Source organism: Silene latifolia, unplaced genomic scaffold, assembly GCF_048544455.1.
Source record: "Silene latifolia isolate original U9 population unplaced genomic scaffold, ASM4854445v1 scaffold_75, whole genome shotgun sequence".
NCBI classification, from domain to species: domain Eukaryota; kingdom Viridiplantae; phylum Streptophyta; class Magnoliopsida; order Caryophyllales; family Caryophyllaceae; genus Silene; species Silene latifolia.
Genome location: NW_027413661.1, coordinates 3727795 through 3745660, shown reverse-complemented (window position 1 = coordinate 3745660; position 17866 = coordinate 3727795). Strand labels below are relative to the sequence as shown.

At 36.0% G+C, this 17866-nt stretch overlaps 2 protein-coding genes across 2 annotated transcripts; both read right to left on the bottom strand.

Annotated features, from left to right (window-relative positions):
* Positions 1–11704: 11704 nt before the first annotated feature.
* Positions 11705–12109, bottom strand: LOC141640289 (uncharacterized). Its single transcript, XM_074449139.1, has one exon. It carries the CDS (start codon positions 12107–12109, stop codon positions 11705–11707), a length of 405 nt encoding a protein of 134 aa, XP_074305240.1.
* Positions 12110–12119: 10 nt separating this feature from the next.
* LOC141640288 (protein FAR1-RELATED SEQUENCE 5-like) lies at positions 12120–12917 on the bottom strand. The gene has a single exon (XM_074449138.1). The coding sequence runs from the start codon at positions 12915–12917 to the stop codon at positions 12120–12122; it is 798 nt and encodes a 265-aa protein (XP_074305239.1).
* Between the last annotated feature and the right edge of the window lie 4949 nt (positions 12918–17866).

The window sequence follows — 17866 nt, the reverse complement described above, 5'->3', positions numbered from 1 at the left end:
CACTGTTTGGTTTGGCGTACAATAGTCTTATGAATTCATGAGCCAACCTTGTATATGCATCAAATAACTATCTATGTGCATAAAACAATTTTGTATATACATGAAATAAGCTACCTTACTAATGCTGACTACTTTGTGATAATTCTCTCAAACCAAACCCTACAAAGAAGCAGAGGCGAACAAATTTCACCGCGGCAACGGAGTCCGCTTGTTAAAGCCAAAGTTCACGACGAAGTCGCACTGAGTTGCCTCCTAACAAGAACAAGAGGAAAGCAAAGAAGAACAAGCAAAGAGCCAACGCAAAGTATAAAAAGAAGAAAGCGTTCTGACAAGTATAAGCCTCTCCTCACTCGGATGAGTCCTTCCTTGATCACTAATTTCATCAAGTTGGGGCCATCCGAAAAGCAAATTGAAGCCATACACAGTATGGGGTTCGGAGGGTTGTTACAACTTAAGTCAGAAGAAATCAATGGCCATTTGGCCAGATGGATTGTCGAGACATTTAATCAGTTCAATTGTTCATTGATGAACCGCGATCTTGTTATCTCTGATAAGGATGTCCACGTTGCAACTAGACTTCCTATGGGACCGATTGACATTGTTGCAGCTGGAATGTTCTGTAAGGAAAAGGAGTACACAGAGGCTGTCAAGAGGTATAAGGCTCAGTTTACCACCTCAGATGTTACGAAAAAGGTTCTCTTAGATAAGATGATGGAGCAACGGGATGGTGGAGACGATTTCAAGAGGAATTTCCTCATCTATATCGTCAATGTTCTCTTGATGGGGGTAGTAGGTTATCATCCAAGCCCTCGGATATTAAGCTCTCTTTCAAATCTCGCCGATGTCCCTAACATGAATTGGTGCAAATTTGCACGGTCCCATATGATCAACAACGTCATGTCGTGGAAGGCGGCTATAGCTAATTCCCCTAAAACTTATTTTAAGGGACCGATTCTGATTTTCCAGATTATCTACTTGGATAGATGTGTTTTCATGACGAGAACGGTGCGTCGATCATTTGGACGGATGAGAAAATTAGAGAAAGGGTTAAGTTGGAGAAGCAGAAGGGGGTGGCTTTGGCAAGGGCTCTTTTGAACCTATATTTGCTTATGTTGCACCTCAACATGAACGTGAACCTGTATCTGTACGTTTACCTGAACCTGAACCTCAACCTCAAATTGAACCTCAACCTCAACCTGAACCTCAACCTGAACCTGAACTTGAAGCTGAACCGGTTGATGAGAGGAAAGAATCCATCAAGGTTTTGGCAAGCACAGCCATTCGACTTGCAGACATTTATGGCGACTTTACCAAAGCAGTTAGAAATGCTAAGTGTAAGGCTCCCGCTTTCCCTTTGTCACGCAAATGTCAAAGTTGGCGATTGTTTATTTGAAGGATTTTCCTTTCACAAAGAGAGTACGAGAAGAAGGTGAAAGGGAAGGTGCTGATTGTGAAAGGGAGGGTGCTACCATGGAGAAGATGGAGGGGGATGAAGTGGAAAAGGACATTGAGAAAGATGAGAATGAATTGAAGGAGAGAAAGGAGGAGGTGGCAGTGGAGAAGGAGTTGAAGAAGGATGAGGGTAAAGTGGAGGAGGAGGAGTTGAAGAAGGAGGAGGTTGACATGAGTTGTGCAGATGATGCGTTTCTAGACAATCCTACTGTCATGGCTGAATTAGAAGGGATCCTTAATAATGCATACACTCATGTTGGCAAGGTGTTTGATTCACATCATGAAAATTTGTGGAACGAAAAAAGAAAAAGGAAAAGAGGGATAAGGCGCTTCTGGAAGGACCGTCTTTCAGCCTTTTTAGTGGTGATGATGCACCATATAACTCTCAAGAGTTCCTTGACTCCAGGTTGCAGGCTGCTTCAAGTGTTCCTCATTCAAGCACAACAACTACGTCTTCTGTTCCAGTAGTTCGTCCTTTATCGCCAATATCGCCAATTCTGATCTCATCCCAACCATCCCAACCGTCGCCTGTAGTTATCTCCTCTCAAGTATCGTTGGATGAATCGCCAATTGAGCCCTCTTCTCCAGCTGCCCCCTCAGATTATGCCATTGAGAGGCAGGTGGCAGGTAGAAGGGTGCTCCCTAAGAGGTGTGTTGAGGTAGCGAATGTTTACCGGTCACCTTACTTTATCAGAAACGTGGACATGGTTCGTGACTTGAGTCGATCGGAAAAACTGGTAGGAGACTATGAATTTTCAGAGGACTTAGATGAAGAGTATGTATCACTCTCCTATATTTTAATCTTATTCGGCATATATGCATTACATTTTCTTTGTATAACACTAAGTTTCATGTTATCATAACTGTATAGGGAGGTTTTATTTAGCTGTGTGGGCAAGACTCTGACACGAAGTCATATGAAGAGTTTGCTTCTTGATCCTCGAGTTCATACAGATGTCATTTCTGTGTGGTGTGATTATTTGAATGAGGGCAACAAATTCAGAAATCGTAAATGCCCTTGCCGTCTATTTATCACAGAGACAACTAACGTATGTGTTCTATGGTTGTTCTCAACCTTGGGCTGCATTAGACTTTCGAATGCATGAAATAATCTTGTAGATGCACGAAATACCAATCTAGGTGCATTAAACAACACTGAACATGCATCAAATAAGTGTCCAATTATTACAAGTTTTAATTCTCTAATACGAGTCACCTAATTTAATGAACAGATTGACTCATTGGATGTCAAATTTGCAGACGTGAAGTTGGTAAGTCCTTCATGATTTTCACATTTCCATGGTTGTTCTCAACTAAGTATCTTTCTTTTCATTATTGTCTTTGTTTTCAATGTCGTACAGGTTTTCATTCCTATTGTTACACCCTTGCCATTTGTCTTCTGTTACCATGTTAGTAAGAAGCTGTTAGAAGTGATGCACTTGATGCCTCCGTCAACTGACTATTCTCGCCATGTTAGATCTGTGGTATATCTTCAGATCTTTTTGCAATAAAGTGCCTGATTTTCGTCTAATTTTTGTGAGAGATTATTTACTTGTCATTGTTTTACCTTTATCTGAAGAACTTGTTGGGTACGCTTTCAAGTAAGATTCCAAACTTGGTGTCTTCATGGCTTTTGATTCCTAAGTTTTATATTGCGCACGTTGCCGTTGATGTCGAGCATGATACTGGAATCTACCTCATGCGTCATATGGAGATGTACAACGGGGCTAAGGGACGCTTAGGTTCAAAGGTGGGTCGTAAAGGGAGTAAGTCTGTATTATTTAATTCAACTTTTCCTTGTATGTGCATTAAAAATGAAGTCACTGATGTTGATTTCTTTTGTTGTTATTGTTCAGAGAGTTGATGTTAAACGTTATGTTGTGAGGGTTTGCAATGAAATTCTAACTTGGCGATACAACTCTTATAAACTTCAAGTGAGGGCTGCAGCAAAGGCTTACAAGAATGGCGTTCAGATTCGGTAATGGGAAATCTTAAGTAGCTTTGTTTTCCGTTTTTCCATGTAAATAAAGGAGCTTTTATTTTCCCCTTTTCTCAGTAATCAAGCGCCACATGATGATTTATCATATACAGATGCACACTTGATCAATTATATTCGGAATAATAAGAAGAACAAGGAGTAAGTTCTAACTGACCATACAACTTTTTAAAAACTTTAGTTTTTCTCCACTCTCTGCTGTTCCGTGTTTTCTAATCTAATTGCAACTTGTGCATCATTAATGAGGTCGTTGTAGAAACCGATTGGTTGCAAGTTACCCAAGATGCGCTGCAAACCTTGCTGCCAGGAAATTGGGTAATGGATATGGTTATTGATGCTGTTGGTATTCGTACTACAATCGAAAACCCAAGTGTTGTGTATTTTCCGACAATCATAAAGGTATTCATATTCCTTATTGTGTCAAATGCTTGTTTTTGGTTTTTGAAATGACAAAGAATTTTGACAAATGTTCTCAAATTTCAGGGAGTTGTCGGTAAAAAGGGGTTTCGAAGTCAATACGTCCTACTTGACTACTTGCCCCTCAATCTAAACACAACCCAACTGGTAAATAAATATTCTCTTACTTTTTTTTTCCATGCAATTTTTTTCCAATGCATTTTTTTTCCATTTGAAGTCGATAAATCCTACTTGACTAGTTTGTAATATTTTAGGCTTTCTTTCCTTATTGTGTGGAGAAATCACATTGGTTTGCATGCGTTGTTGACTTTGGGAAAAGGATGAACTTCATACTCGACTCCAACCTGCCCAGGCGCCGTGAAGTCAGGCAAAAATTTTTAGTTGAACAGGTATGATTTATTAGTTTTTGCACAAAAACATGTTACCCCTCACTTATTATATCCGGAAGGTCAAGCTCAACAGCTTTTGACTACCCAAAATGCATTGTCGAATGAAAATATCACAGGTGATCTTTATGTGCATGAAATACCCTTCTATGTGCATGACATACCCTTGCATGTGCATTAAATAACCTTATACCACAATCACAATCACTCACTGTCTTGTTTTTGTATAGCTCCTGCCTGCTTTAGAGATCATCGCAAGAGACTCTCCAAGATACACAAGGTTGTTGGAGATCAAGACTTTTCAGTGGGAGGTTGTGCAAGTGCCTCAACAAAATAATGGGTATTCTTGTGGAGTTTATTTGTTAAACTGGCTAGAAAATTTGTGTGATCAAGCATCATGGAGTGATAAGAGTTCTTACGAGGTATAAATTTTTCAACAAACTTTTGTAAACATTATTCAGTATATTTTATTTCAAGCATTTCAATATTTGTTGTCAATAAAATTTTTACGTAGGATTTGGATGAATATGGTACGAGTATGATTGCACGTCTCATCAAATGGAAGCGAAACAAGAGAAAGGTAAATATAAAGAACCTTGAATGCCTAATTTAAATTTTGCCTAATTTTAATCTTCTTTTCATTAGATTCTGTCTCGGAGTGACTTTAATTTTACGTAACAAAGATTTCCCCCCGTTTTTTTGTAGGATTATCACTAGGTGATATTTTCTAAACACTTGAGTCGAGGGATGTGCAAAGGGAGTGGCAGATGACCTAATCCAAAATTCGAAACATTGTCATTTTTTGATCAGATTCCTTGAGTCGAGGGATGTACAAAGGGAGTAGACCCTGGAATATTGGATTCTTGTGGAGTTTATTCTGGAATATGTAGTACACTAAGTCTTGAAAATACATATTAGATTTTGGAATATGTAAGGCGTGTAAGACATGAAGTCATGTTTCTGGACTAATTCTAAAAACATGTCACGGGGCAACGAAAACGAGAAACAATTTTCAAAATTGGATAACGAACATGTCACGAGGCAACGAAAACGAGAGACAATTTTCTAAATTGGATAACGAACATGTCACGAGGCAACGAAAACGAGGGACAATTTTCAAAATTTGACAACGAAAAGACTGTAATGAAATCTGAAAACATCGTAAATGCATTAAAAACTGTTCCACATGCATGAAATAACAGTGTACATGCACGAAATATGTAACTCATGTGTCCAAGGTCAAATCTTAAAGTAATCTCAAGTGAACTTTTAAATTGTTGCATTTTAATTTAGATTTTGGAATTTTATTATTAACTTTGACGGTTGGGGATGTGGTAGCAAAGAATGATGTAGTGGTAGATCAAATTAATCGCCGTAAGGTTTCTTGATACTCGCATCACTACAAGAAAAAGGCTGATTTGCAACGGACTAATTGCAACGAACTGTATAAGCCGTTGCTAAGTATTACTTGCAACAGATATTATTATATTTGCAACGGATATTAAATTATGCAACGGCTAAATGAAAATTTGCAACGGATATTAAATTATGTAACGGCTTAATGAAAATTTGCAACGGATATGCGTCATATCTATTGACCCGCCTAATAAATTTAAAGCTGGTTAATTTATGCAACGGATTTTGTAATGCCTATCCGTTGCATATTGGTTAAACTCCTACAATCTATATCTATCTATCTATCTATCTATCTATCTATCTAAAATATAAAACAAGAACCACTATACATAAACTTATAGACGTGTCAGCTCCACAGGCAAAAAATTCCCGCCTAACATCAGCTTAACCCTAATTTTTTTACAGATCCTTAATTATTTCCCTTATTATCAAACGATTATTGCCGCTTTCTTATCTCTCTCTCAGTTTGTTTGATTGTTCTTCTCCTTCCCTTCACGTTATTTCTCCCCCCATCGTCCAGATTCTTGCAAGTCTTCAGATTCAATTACAATCAAAGAGGTATGTAGTTTCCTTTGATTTTTATTAATGCTTTATAATTTGTCACTAATTCTTAATTTGCTTATGTTTTGACAAGATTAATTGTGCATATTCAGCCGTTGAAATTACACATCTTTGTATTCATCTAAATTTAGTCCCCGAATTTTGTGTGTGCGCAATTTAACATACTCTGCTTCCTCTCACTTTGTTTTAGTTTGATATTGCTCCCACATATTCCTATTGTGTCTGGAATAGAAAGATGAAATATTGAGTAACATTCATGTATAAGGGCAAAACCCCATATAAGTTAGATCAGAGTATGAAAATACTTCAAATATGAAAATTGAAAATGTTAAAAACAAAGCTACCAAATTTGAGCAGCCATGTAATGATTTTCAAGTGTTCATAGGGGATTTGCTAGGTAATTGATGGTGTCTATCAATAATTCAATATCACCTAAACATTGGGCTTTACACCAGCTCTGATAACATAACACTACAAGGACACGGTAATTTATCTTCAAGATCAAGTCTTACTCTTATATAGTATCGACAATTTTCTAGGAAGGGCGATATGGATTTATATACTATTATTATTATTACTATACATGGCACAAATGTAATCCTTAGTAAAGCGTCTATGAGTTTACTTCAACAATGCGACTATGTTCTAAGTAGATTGTGACGGGTCCAGTTTTAGTTCTAAGTAATCCTTTTAGATCTCTTTGTTTTGATTGAGCAGCTTTCTGATAGTAGACAAATAAATTAGGACTTAGAGCACCCACAATAGAGAGGATAATGCCTCCTTTTAGCACCCTGTCTTTTAGGAGGAGGTCCTCTCTTTTGTGGAGATGTATGGAACATCATCTTAGCAAAATAGCAAAAGGATGTTCTCTATTTCCTCTATTTTTAGAGGAAGTATAGCATTGGCCCTTGTGCCAACTATTTAATAATATTTTTCCATGTGAATTATTTCCTTTTATTTTTTTTTCTTTTGTAAGAAGTTAAAATGTACATAAATGGATAGACGATGGATAAGAGGATCCTCTCTAATGTAGACAAAAATATAGGGAGGAGGATAAACATAGTGGAAATGAAGGTGGGTCATAGAAAATGTGGTATGTCCAAAAATGAGAGGATGAAAAAACAAATAAAAGGATCATAACATCATCTCTATTGCTCATGCTCTTATATAGTTCATGTAGTTTTCTTTTCTTTTTAGGGATAATGATGGTTAAAGAGTAATATATGAACCAGTATTGAGGCATTTTTGTTGGGTTACTTGGGTAATGGGTATTATAATTTTGAGCTGTGTTGATTTTCGCTAATGTGTGTTGATTTTACGTCAACTAAATATTTGACTATAAGCTAACTTTGCTTGAGTTAATTATTCCAGATTGCGTATTAATAAGTTCTGTTATTTGAAGAGTTATAATGATAAAGAATGCAACTTTAATCTCTACATTTTTTTTTAAATTAATCTATATGGGTTGTTTTCCCATTTTGGAGTAGGTTGGATTTTCATTTTCTTTGTAGTTATAGAAGATGAAGCCTATGTTAACATTACATTTAATGTAAAAAGTAAAAACATGATATCATACAAATAGTTTTGTATCCTCATTTTGAGGGGTATTAATCCAGTAGTTGGTTTGTTATTTTAGTCAATAGTGTGGAACTTTATCCGAGATTTGATTAATTTTTTTTAATGTGTGTTGAAGCTGAGTGATACCATATTTTAAAGTATTGTTAAACTTATTAAGGAGAGTACCGAGTAGTATTTTTTGATGGGATCTGTATACTCCCTTCTACCCACTATTTTCTTCTCCTATCCTTTTTACATAAGAAATAAGGAAATGAATTTGGACCACAGAAAACACACTACCCACCTGCAAATGAATTTGGACCATACAGATCTTCCAAAAAAAAAAACTAGGGAATAAAACATGAATAATTCGTTTTAGAAAATAGAGAAGAAAATAGAGGATAAGAGCCAAGAGGGTAGATGTCTTTTATACGGGAGCTACGAAGGTTTTACATGTTTATAAAGCTTTGGTAGATGTCTATTATCAATTTGTCATATTTATTTCATTGTAGCTTTTGCCGATATAAGAGTTAGAGCGTATGGTGGCATGTGTTTTAAATTGATTTTTTATTAATACCGACCCTTAATTGGCTTGCTTAGATATCAAATTTTTTATCCAATGGTTATGCATTTAAAATAAATAATATTTTAAAATAAAAATTGTGCAGTGTCTATTAATATACCCGTGCAACTTTGCAGTTGCACGGGTTTAAACTAGTATAACTATAATACAAGAACCACTAAACATATTGCTGAACACATGTCACGTCGACATGAAAAATTTTCCCGCTTATTGGAGTCTAACCCTAAAACATGTGTAAACCAATATCCCTTTTTTAAGCCGCCTGCTATTATCCTCTCATTCTTTCTTATTTTAATTTTCACCTCTGCCTCAAACCCTCAACATTTTGTCCTCCATCTTTTTCCCCACAAATTTGCTCTTTTGCCTTTTCCATCCGTCATATTTGAAAAATCTTGGAATATGAAAAGTAAAGGTTATCGATACTAGCACCTCTAAGTATCAAATATAAAGAAATGATTCAATGGCGGTAAGACGGATTAATGCTTCGCTTCTCATAATTTGTTACAGAATACAACAAGGAAAATTTAGGACGAACGTGGGACGATCGAGTTTCCAGTGTATTGCATCATCCATACTGGTATGTTATGTTTCATTGTTTGTTTCAATTAACCAGTTGGATATATGATATTTCTTAATATTCTTCCATCTTTCCATTTCATCTATTTACAGTAACATTTAATTAGGGTTTATACTTTTTGGGGCATTGAGTCATTGAGATCTTGAACACTTGCTCTTTTGTTAGTTGTGCTAAACTAAACGGATGATTCGTTCCTAACTGGCCACAATTCAGCTATATTACTAATGTTTCAATGTTATTGCTAATATACATGTATATGTCATTTTGTGTAATTGTTGTATAATATGTCAACAAGTATGGTGTCAATTCATTTTTATCTAATTAGCCGTCTTCGAATCATTTTGAGACTAAAGTTCTCATGTTGTTATTGTTGTTGTTGCTTTTGAAAGCAATCGTGTTTGTTAAGCAGTTGTTTGCTATAATAGAGTTTCATAGAACTTAGGAACTCCGATTGTGGGGGGATGCTTTAACAAACACTACTTTAAACAACAAATCATTTGACATTTGTAATGGAACCTTTAGTTGGAATGTATTTTTGTTTTTAGGATTGTGTATCATTGACACGGATCGGATCGGCAGGTTGTGCTCAGCTTTTTTGTGACCTAATCTTGATTGTACCAGAACTTTTACTCTTACGGTAAGCACTTCTGAATAAAATATACTAAAAGATGAACATATACTAAAACTCCATATAAGCTAAGTGGCCATAGTCTGAAAATATTATTTCAGACACAAATGTTAAGAAACTAAAGCTATCAATTAAGTTCTCTATTTTTGAATGATGGTAAGTTCAATTATGGGATTTCCTTCAGTGTTTGTGTGTTAAACTAAATTTGTTACCATGTTTAGGCTAATGGAGGAGATTACCCACCTGCAATTGAGTTATTGAAAGCAACAACAACGAAGAAGACGGGAGGATACGTTTCAGAGAAAGCTGAAGATTACGTTGTAAGTTTTGATTTTTTTAAATGATTTTGAAACTTCGTCTTGCTGGTTGTCTTTGATTCCAACCCGAGTATTGAAATACAATGGAGGGATGTGTGAGGCTTGTGGTTTGATGGTGTTGAACTTTCAGCTGCGGTGTAGGCTTCAGATTCGTGTAGGCTTGGATGTTATAATGGTTTAGCTGTAGTGTAGGCTTGGATGTTATGATGGTTTAGCTGTAGTGTAGGAATTTAAATCATGTAAACTCTAGCCTCCCACATATTTAACTCCACTGATGAACCAAACAAAATGACACTAAATAGTAAATTCTTAAAAATAAATATCACACCTCAACATTAGTACTGCGTAGGCTATCACGAAGAAATGGTTTGATGCCCTCCCCATGATTAGTGTTCATTAAACCTAGAGCATATAGAGCCCCGCCTTCAGAATAAGGACTGGACATGATGAGGTTGGATTGTCTTAACTGATTCAGTTATCCGTTATGTTCCAGGTATCTATTGAGGCAGAAATTAGTGCCCTTCAATCTCAAGGTGAAACGGATATCAATAAAGATAAAATCTACCTTGAAAAATGCGGCTTTAATAAGAAGGGGTTAGTTTTTGATACTGGAGCCGCACGCAAGCATTACTTTGAACGCTCGGCTACTGGAAGTAGAGAGTCCAACAATATCGACCAGGATTATTCGCCCGGAATACTACCTCGACTTGTGAGCAAGAATGTTGAAACTGAGCTCCGCAACAAAGTGCTCGAAGACAAAGTACAAAGAATGGAGGCGTTTCTACAAGCAAAGTTTGGGTCTGACTTTGACCCAAATTGTGATAGCAACCAGTTCCAAAATCGAGACGACTTCAATGATGATGGTGGAAGTGGCAACTCGACATCAATCCCAACTAATTAGCTAGATTACTCCATAATAGCTAGACAACGAAATTGCTTAGCAAATTACGTATGGATTTTTTTGAGGATGTTTTCAATGTATGTACTCTTTTAAATTTGCTAAATGAACAATTCCAAGTTTCTATATTGTTGGCTTCTTTAAAGTTTATTGTTTAATTGTTTGATATCGTAACGAAATGGAGGAAAATGGATGCAGGAATGCTTGAATCTCTCATTTGTGTTTGCAACGGAAATTACAGGTTTTGTGACAGCTATCCATTAATTAAAAAAGTCAATGCATTTGTGTTTGCAACGGAAATTACAGGTTTTGTGACGGCTATCCATTAATTTAAAAAGTCAATTTGTTGACTTTTCCCTCTACTATGCAACGGAAATTTTTTTTTTTGCAACGGAAATCCGTCTCATAATTGACCAAACAGGTGCCACGTGGACCTCATTTAAGCAACGGATCATTCGTTGCAAGAAATATACGTCCGTTGCATAAAAATTAGCAACGCCGATCCGTTGCATATTTTTTCATTTGCAACGCCATATAAGCAACGCACCAGTTTGCAACGGATATCCGTTGCAAACTGTATATAAGCAACGGATTAGGGTTATTTCGCAACGGATTGGTCCGTTGCAAATAGGCCTTTTTCTTGTAGTGCATAATGTGTGCATGAAATAACGTTCTTTGTGCATGAAATACATGTGTATGTGCATGAAATACCGTTGTATGTGCACGAAATAATGGTGACAAGAACACTCAGGCTTTACATTCTATAAGTGTTACATTCATTCGTTTTAAGAAAAAAAGTCCAACATCTATCAAATAAAATATAAAGTCCCGAATTATTCAATAAGGCAAATGTCCAATATCTATCAAATAAAATAAAATTCCCGAATTTTTCAATAAGGTAAAATAAAAAATTACTCTACTCATTGTCGGTTGTCCTTCGGTCACAATTTCTACTGTCGTGGTTCGCCATCTCCCCACAGGCCCTGCATTTTCTTAGCGCTTTCTTGTTCACTTCCCCAGCTCGTTCTCTTTGTGAGATCAGCCTTTCTCCTGTGCCTTTATTTTTGCACTGTCTTGGAGGCAAAACCTTAATCTCACTAGGAATGTTTGTTCCTAAAAGCATCCCAATTTCAGCATTCTTGTCCTTTACCTTTGCAATACCAGTATTTCCACTTTCATCAGGGGTAATTTTTACCCTTTCCTTGAACTCACGCAAAATTCTAAGCAACTCATCACAATGCCCAGGACTCTGTTCAACAAGTGCCACACAAGTAAACAACTCTGACCATAACTCGCCAACTTTGTTTTTCTGTACATCCATTGATGTACAATCAAGCAAGCAACTGGCCATTAGGGCCGACGATTGGCTGGCAGGTTGCTAGTTTGCTCCACCGACTAAGCAGGTAGTCACTTGGAACTTTCTGAATTCCCCGATCTTTAAAGACACACAGAGCATGTCGCCAAAGCATTCCATGTCTTTTAAACTTCTTGCATGTGCATACCACTGAAACATCATCCTTCTTAAAACCAACCTTATACGTTTTATTTTGAACTTGATCTATGATATCTGTGTATAGAATTGGATAGGTTTTATCTTTTTCTTTATCCCCAACACCACATGAATAGCAAGCTACTTCGACTTCCTTTTGAAACTCGCCGAAAATTGTTGGAGTGTAGATTTCTGATGCATGCTTTTCTAGGGCTAATGGAGTCGACAACTGGGGGAAGGAGTTTTTTGATTGTGCAACAAGTTTCGAATGAGTCCATCTTTGAGCATCCATTGCACTCTCAAATCTCATCCAAAACTCAACTAGGGTTAAATTAGGATTAGTGAAGTTGCTGAAAAAGTGGTTTTCTGACTCTGACCTGGAGGTCGTTCTCATCAAGCCTCCTAAAAACAGATCACGAAAGTAAGCTGGAACCCACATATTTCTAATGTTGTACTTCTCCTTAAGCCACTCGTTATCCGACAACCCATGAGATTCAACTATTGTTGTCCACCTTTCCTCAAATTCAGGCGGCTCCACAACTTCGCTCCAAACACATCGCTTTATCTTCTTCAGGAACTCAGTATCTTTACATATTACAGGCCCTACTTTCTCAGGCAACTTTTTAAGTATGTGCCACATGCAATATCTGTGTTGCACCTTGTCTTTCCAGGCTAATTTCATTCCTTCTTCTATCCCCGCATCTTCATCAGTTATCATACAAACTGGATGACGACCGCCCATAGCCTCTACGAATTTCGTAAATAGCCAAGCAAAGGACTCCTTACTCTCATTTATAATAAGTCCAGCCCCAAAGGTCACGCATCTCTTATGATTATCCACCCCTGTAAAAGGACCAAATATCATCCTATAATTGTTTTTTCTAAAGGTCGTATCAAAAGAGGTCATGTCCCCGAATAGCAAATAGTTTTTAATACTAATAGGGTCAGCCCAAAACACATGTGACAATCGACCTATCTCGTCTACCTCAAAATCAAAATAAAAAGATGGACACATGTGTTTTATCTTCATAAAATGCTCAATAAGCATTTGAGCATCCCCCTCTGATAAATAATTTTTGATATCTTTAGAAAAGTTCTTAAAGTCTTCCAATGACGCACCCACATTCCTATAACCTCTAACATACTCCTTGAACAACCTATACGACTTAACTGGACCTATGTTATTTTTGGAGTTGTCAATTATCATTTTTTTGTGAACTACATTCAACTCTCTCGTTTGTGTCAAATGTACCATTGTTGATGGTGTTTGTGGCATATGATTATGACCTTCATGAAAATCATATATTTGGTATTTACCCATATCAGGACCTTCCTCCAAAATTCGCTTTAATTTAATACAAGAAGGACATTCTATCCTAGTCCTTTGCCTCCTGTGATTTTTCCCTTTCGCTTCACATACTCCAGCCTTATTACACACAACTTTTTTATGCGTAACGACACCAGTTTTAGACTTTTGTGAGCTTAATCTAGTCACAAACCCACATTCTTTTGCATATGCTTCATAAAACTCAACACCTAGTTCAAGCTTATCGAATAGCATACCAATAACAGGCTTAAGATGGTTGAGACACTCAAAAACCCGATTCGTGTTGCTTGAAGAACCTTCTGCTGCCTCCTCGTCCTCTGCCTCCTCTACTATGATATCTGCATATGTGGTGCAACTAAAGTAAGAAAGGTGAGGGATACAAAAGCATATGAAATGTACCTTTAAAAAGCTAAAAACATCAAGCAACTACCACGATGAATAGAATTGTACCTTCAACAAATTCGAAAGTCACAACTTCAGGAACATCATGTTCAACTGCTATTGCAGATATTTCTAATATAGGCTGACATGCATTAGCTTCAACATTCGCTCCTTCGTTTGTAATGACATTTGAAGAAGTTTGTGATAGTATTGAGGAGTTGTCTTTGTCATTATTGCTGCAATAAGAAATGTCAAAAATTAAATAAGCAACAATACAACAGTATAATTCATGAAATTGAGTCCCTGATTTTAACAAATGTAGGAAATTTCACAATTTCTCCAACCCTAATTTCTCAATTAAGCCAATTTGATGCATATAAACAGGAATTTGATGCATATAAACAGGAATTTGGATGCACATAAACAAGATTTTGATGCACATAAACGGTCTCCAACCCTAATTTCTCAGTTTTCCCAATTTAATTCATGAAATCCTAATTTCTCAATTAAGCCAATTTGATTCACAAAATCACATTTTGATGCACCTAAACAGGAATTTGATGCACATAAACAGGAATTTGGATGCACATAAACAAGATTTTGATGCACATAAACGGTCTCCAACCCTAATTTCCCAGTTTCCCCAATTTAATTCCTGAAACCCTAAATTCAGAAGCATGATTTATCAATCCAGAAACTTAAGAGACGAATCAAACCCTAATTTCATGGTTTCAACAAATTTCTCAAATCCCCTAACCGTAATTTCTCAGTTTCCCCAATTTAATTGACGAAATCCTAAATTCAGAAGCATAATTGTTCAATTCAGAATTCTAATCGGTTAATCAATCCCTAATTTCACGAACAATCTAATTTAATCGACTGAATCAACTAATTTCACAACAAATAATCATAAAGATCAAAATTTTACCTCGAATTTAAAGGCGTCATTGATTGAAGCAGCGTCGAAAGGTTGATTGTCGAAGAATTTATCGTTCGATTGTAGAGAAAGTTAAGGTTTGATTAACGAAGAGGCGATGGCGGAAGGTTTTAATAGTCGACAGATGAGTTGAAGAGAGAGAGATAAAGAATGATGAGAGAGAAAGCAAAATTTAAAAATGACTGAGATTGGGTGGGTTTGGAAGGGACGCGCGAAAAAATTTGGTTTGTTTGAGATAATACACAGCGTGTGTATTATTGGATTGTAGTATTATTAGTAGTTCTCATGGTTCTCATTATATGGGTGGTTCTCACCGGATCTCGACCCTATATATATATATATATATATATATATAGTGGAGTTCTAATGAGTCCTTCATATCCCATTGAGTCTATAAGTCCCTCTAAGGGCCATTGGATGGACTCAATGAATGGTTGAGATGAATTTGATTAAGGGCTATTAAAAAGAAAAGGAAAAAAATGTGGATGGTTGAGATTGAAAATAACAAAAATTAAAATTATCACTAATCAAATTTCTATACACTAATTAACTTTTCTTTCTCTCTCTAGCCCCTAATTAATCAGTTTTTGAGTTTCAGATTTTATGAGTGTAAAAGTAATGTTGTATGAGTGTAAATTTGATTTTTTGTCACGGAAATTTTGAATTTTTATAATTTTAACATTTATGGAGTGTAAATTTGATGTTTTACGAATGTAAATGTAATATTTTAAGAGTGTAAATTTAATTTTTTGTGACGGAAATTTTGAATTTATATAATTTTACATTTTACGAGTGTAACTTTGATGTTTTACGAGTGTAACTTTAATATTTTAAGAGTGTAAATTTGATTTTTTGTGACCGAAATTTTGAATTTTTATAATTTTAACATTTAACGAGTGTAAAATTGATGTTTTGCGAGTGTAAATGTAAATATTTTATGAGTGTAAATTTGAATTTTTAGGTAATTTTCTATATAAAATTTGAATTTATATAATCTTAACATGTTACAGAGTGTAAATGTGATGTTTTACGAGTGTAAATGTAGTATATAAGTGTAAATTTGAAGGTTTGAAGGTTTAAGGGTCTAACTTTGGTACTTTTGAGTGTAACTTTGTCCTTTAGAAGTGTAACTTTGGTCCTTTACGAGTAAAACTTTAGTCCAACTATCAACAAACACCACCGTCGTCCTCCACCACCAACTCATATCCACAAAAAGATCTATCGTAAATCTGAAGAAAAAAAAAACAAAAAAATGAGATTTTTTACGAGTGTAAATGTAAAGAAGTACGAGTGTAACTGTAAAGTAATACGAGTGTAACTGTAAAGAAATTTGAGTGTAAATTTAATAAAATATGAGTCTAAGTGTAAATCTGGAAATGAGTGTAACTTTAATATAGTACAAGTGTAAATCTGAAAAATGAGTGTAATTGTAAAGAAATACGAGTGTAAATGTAAAATAGTACGAGTGTAAATGTAAAATATTTTTTTGAATTTACAAGTGTAAATTTAAAGAAATACGAGTGTAAATGTAAGTAAATACAAGTGTAAATTTAAAGAATTATGAATGTAAATTAACAGAAATGCGAGTGTTAAGTGTAAATCTGAAAAAGTAAGTCTGAAAAAGATATATAGAATACGAGTGTAAATCTGAAAATAAATATAGAACAAGATCCGAAAAAAAAAAAAAAAAAAAAAATTAGACGAGATCTGAAAAAATGAATTTAAATGAAAAAACACTTTATAAGACGAGATCTGAAAAATGAAAAAGGAACCCAATAAACCAGATCTAGAACATAAATCTGGAAAAATATATAACAAGACGATTTTTTAAAAGACGAGATTTGAAATATTATAAAACAAGACGATATTTGAAAAATAAACGAGATTTGTGACAAATTAAAAACAACAAACTCCCATCTGAAAAGAAAAAAAAACAAAATATAAAAAACAAAAAACTCATTCAAAACTGAATAACAAACACATGAAAACTATAAAAAAAAACTGGAAAATGAAGGCTGAGAGAACAGCCTGTTGCCGCCAACCACCACGACCCCTAATTTAACGGTACGGGTGTGGCGAGGGTGCGGCCTGTGGTCGTTGGTTGTCGGCGAGGGTGCGGCAGGGCTGGAGCGTGGTGTGTGGCGGCGTTGTAGGGGGCTGTCGACTTGTAGATCTGGTGTTATGGTGCTTGGCTTTGGTGTGGCGGTTGGTGGTTGTAGGTCATGCGGTAGTGGTGCGTGAGGGTGGCGGTTGTAGGGGCATGAGGGTGGGAGTTCTGGTGCGTGAGGGTGTTGGTGGTGCGTGAGGATGGCGGTAAGAGAAAGGGAGGCAGGTAGTTGGGCTGGTGGAGGTGGAGGTGTGGGGCTCCGATCTGGACAAAAGGGGAGAAATGGAGGAAGTTGGACGGTCGGTTGGCGTGGTTGTCCGCTAGTGGTGGTGCGTGGTGGTGGGTGTATGGTGGTTGGTGGTGGTAGGTGGGTGGGTGAGTGAGGAAGAGAGAGGGAAATATTTTTTGAGTTTTTTTATTTATTTGGTTTTTAGAGAGAGGAGAGGAATGATATTTGTGTGATAGGAGAGATAAGTGAGTTGAAAAAAAAAGCTTTCATAGTTAAATTAGGGTTTGATTAGTGATGGTAGAGAGGGAAAGTTATTAATTGGCATCAATCCCTTAATTTTAGCCTTAATCGCTTACTTTTTCCCTTCAATCTCAGCCTTCCATCTCATCTTTTGAATGGCCCTAAAGAGGACTTATGGACTCAAGAAATTTGGGTGGACTCATTTGATCTCTCTCTCTCTCTCTCTCTCTCTCTCTCTCTCTCTCTCTCTCTCTCTCTCTCTCTATATATATATATATATATATATATATATATATATATATATATATATATATATATATATATATATATATATATATATATATATATATATATATATATCCTATCTC

What these genes read in the sequence shown, in the direction of transcription:
- LOC141640288 (XM_074449138.1), bottom strand. Translation starts at nt 12,917, where the DNA reads ATGTGGCACATACTTAAAAAGTTGCCTGAGAAAGTAGGGCCTGTAATA.
- LOC141640289 (XM_074449139.1), bottom strand. Translation starts at nt 12,109, where the DNA reads ATGGATGTACAGAAAAACAAAGTTGGCGAGTTATGGTCAGAGTTGTTT.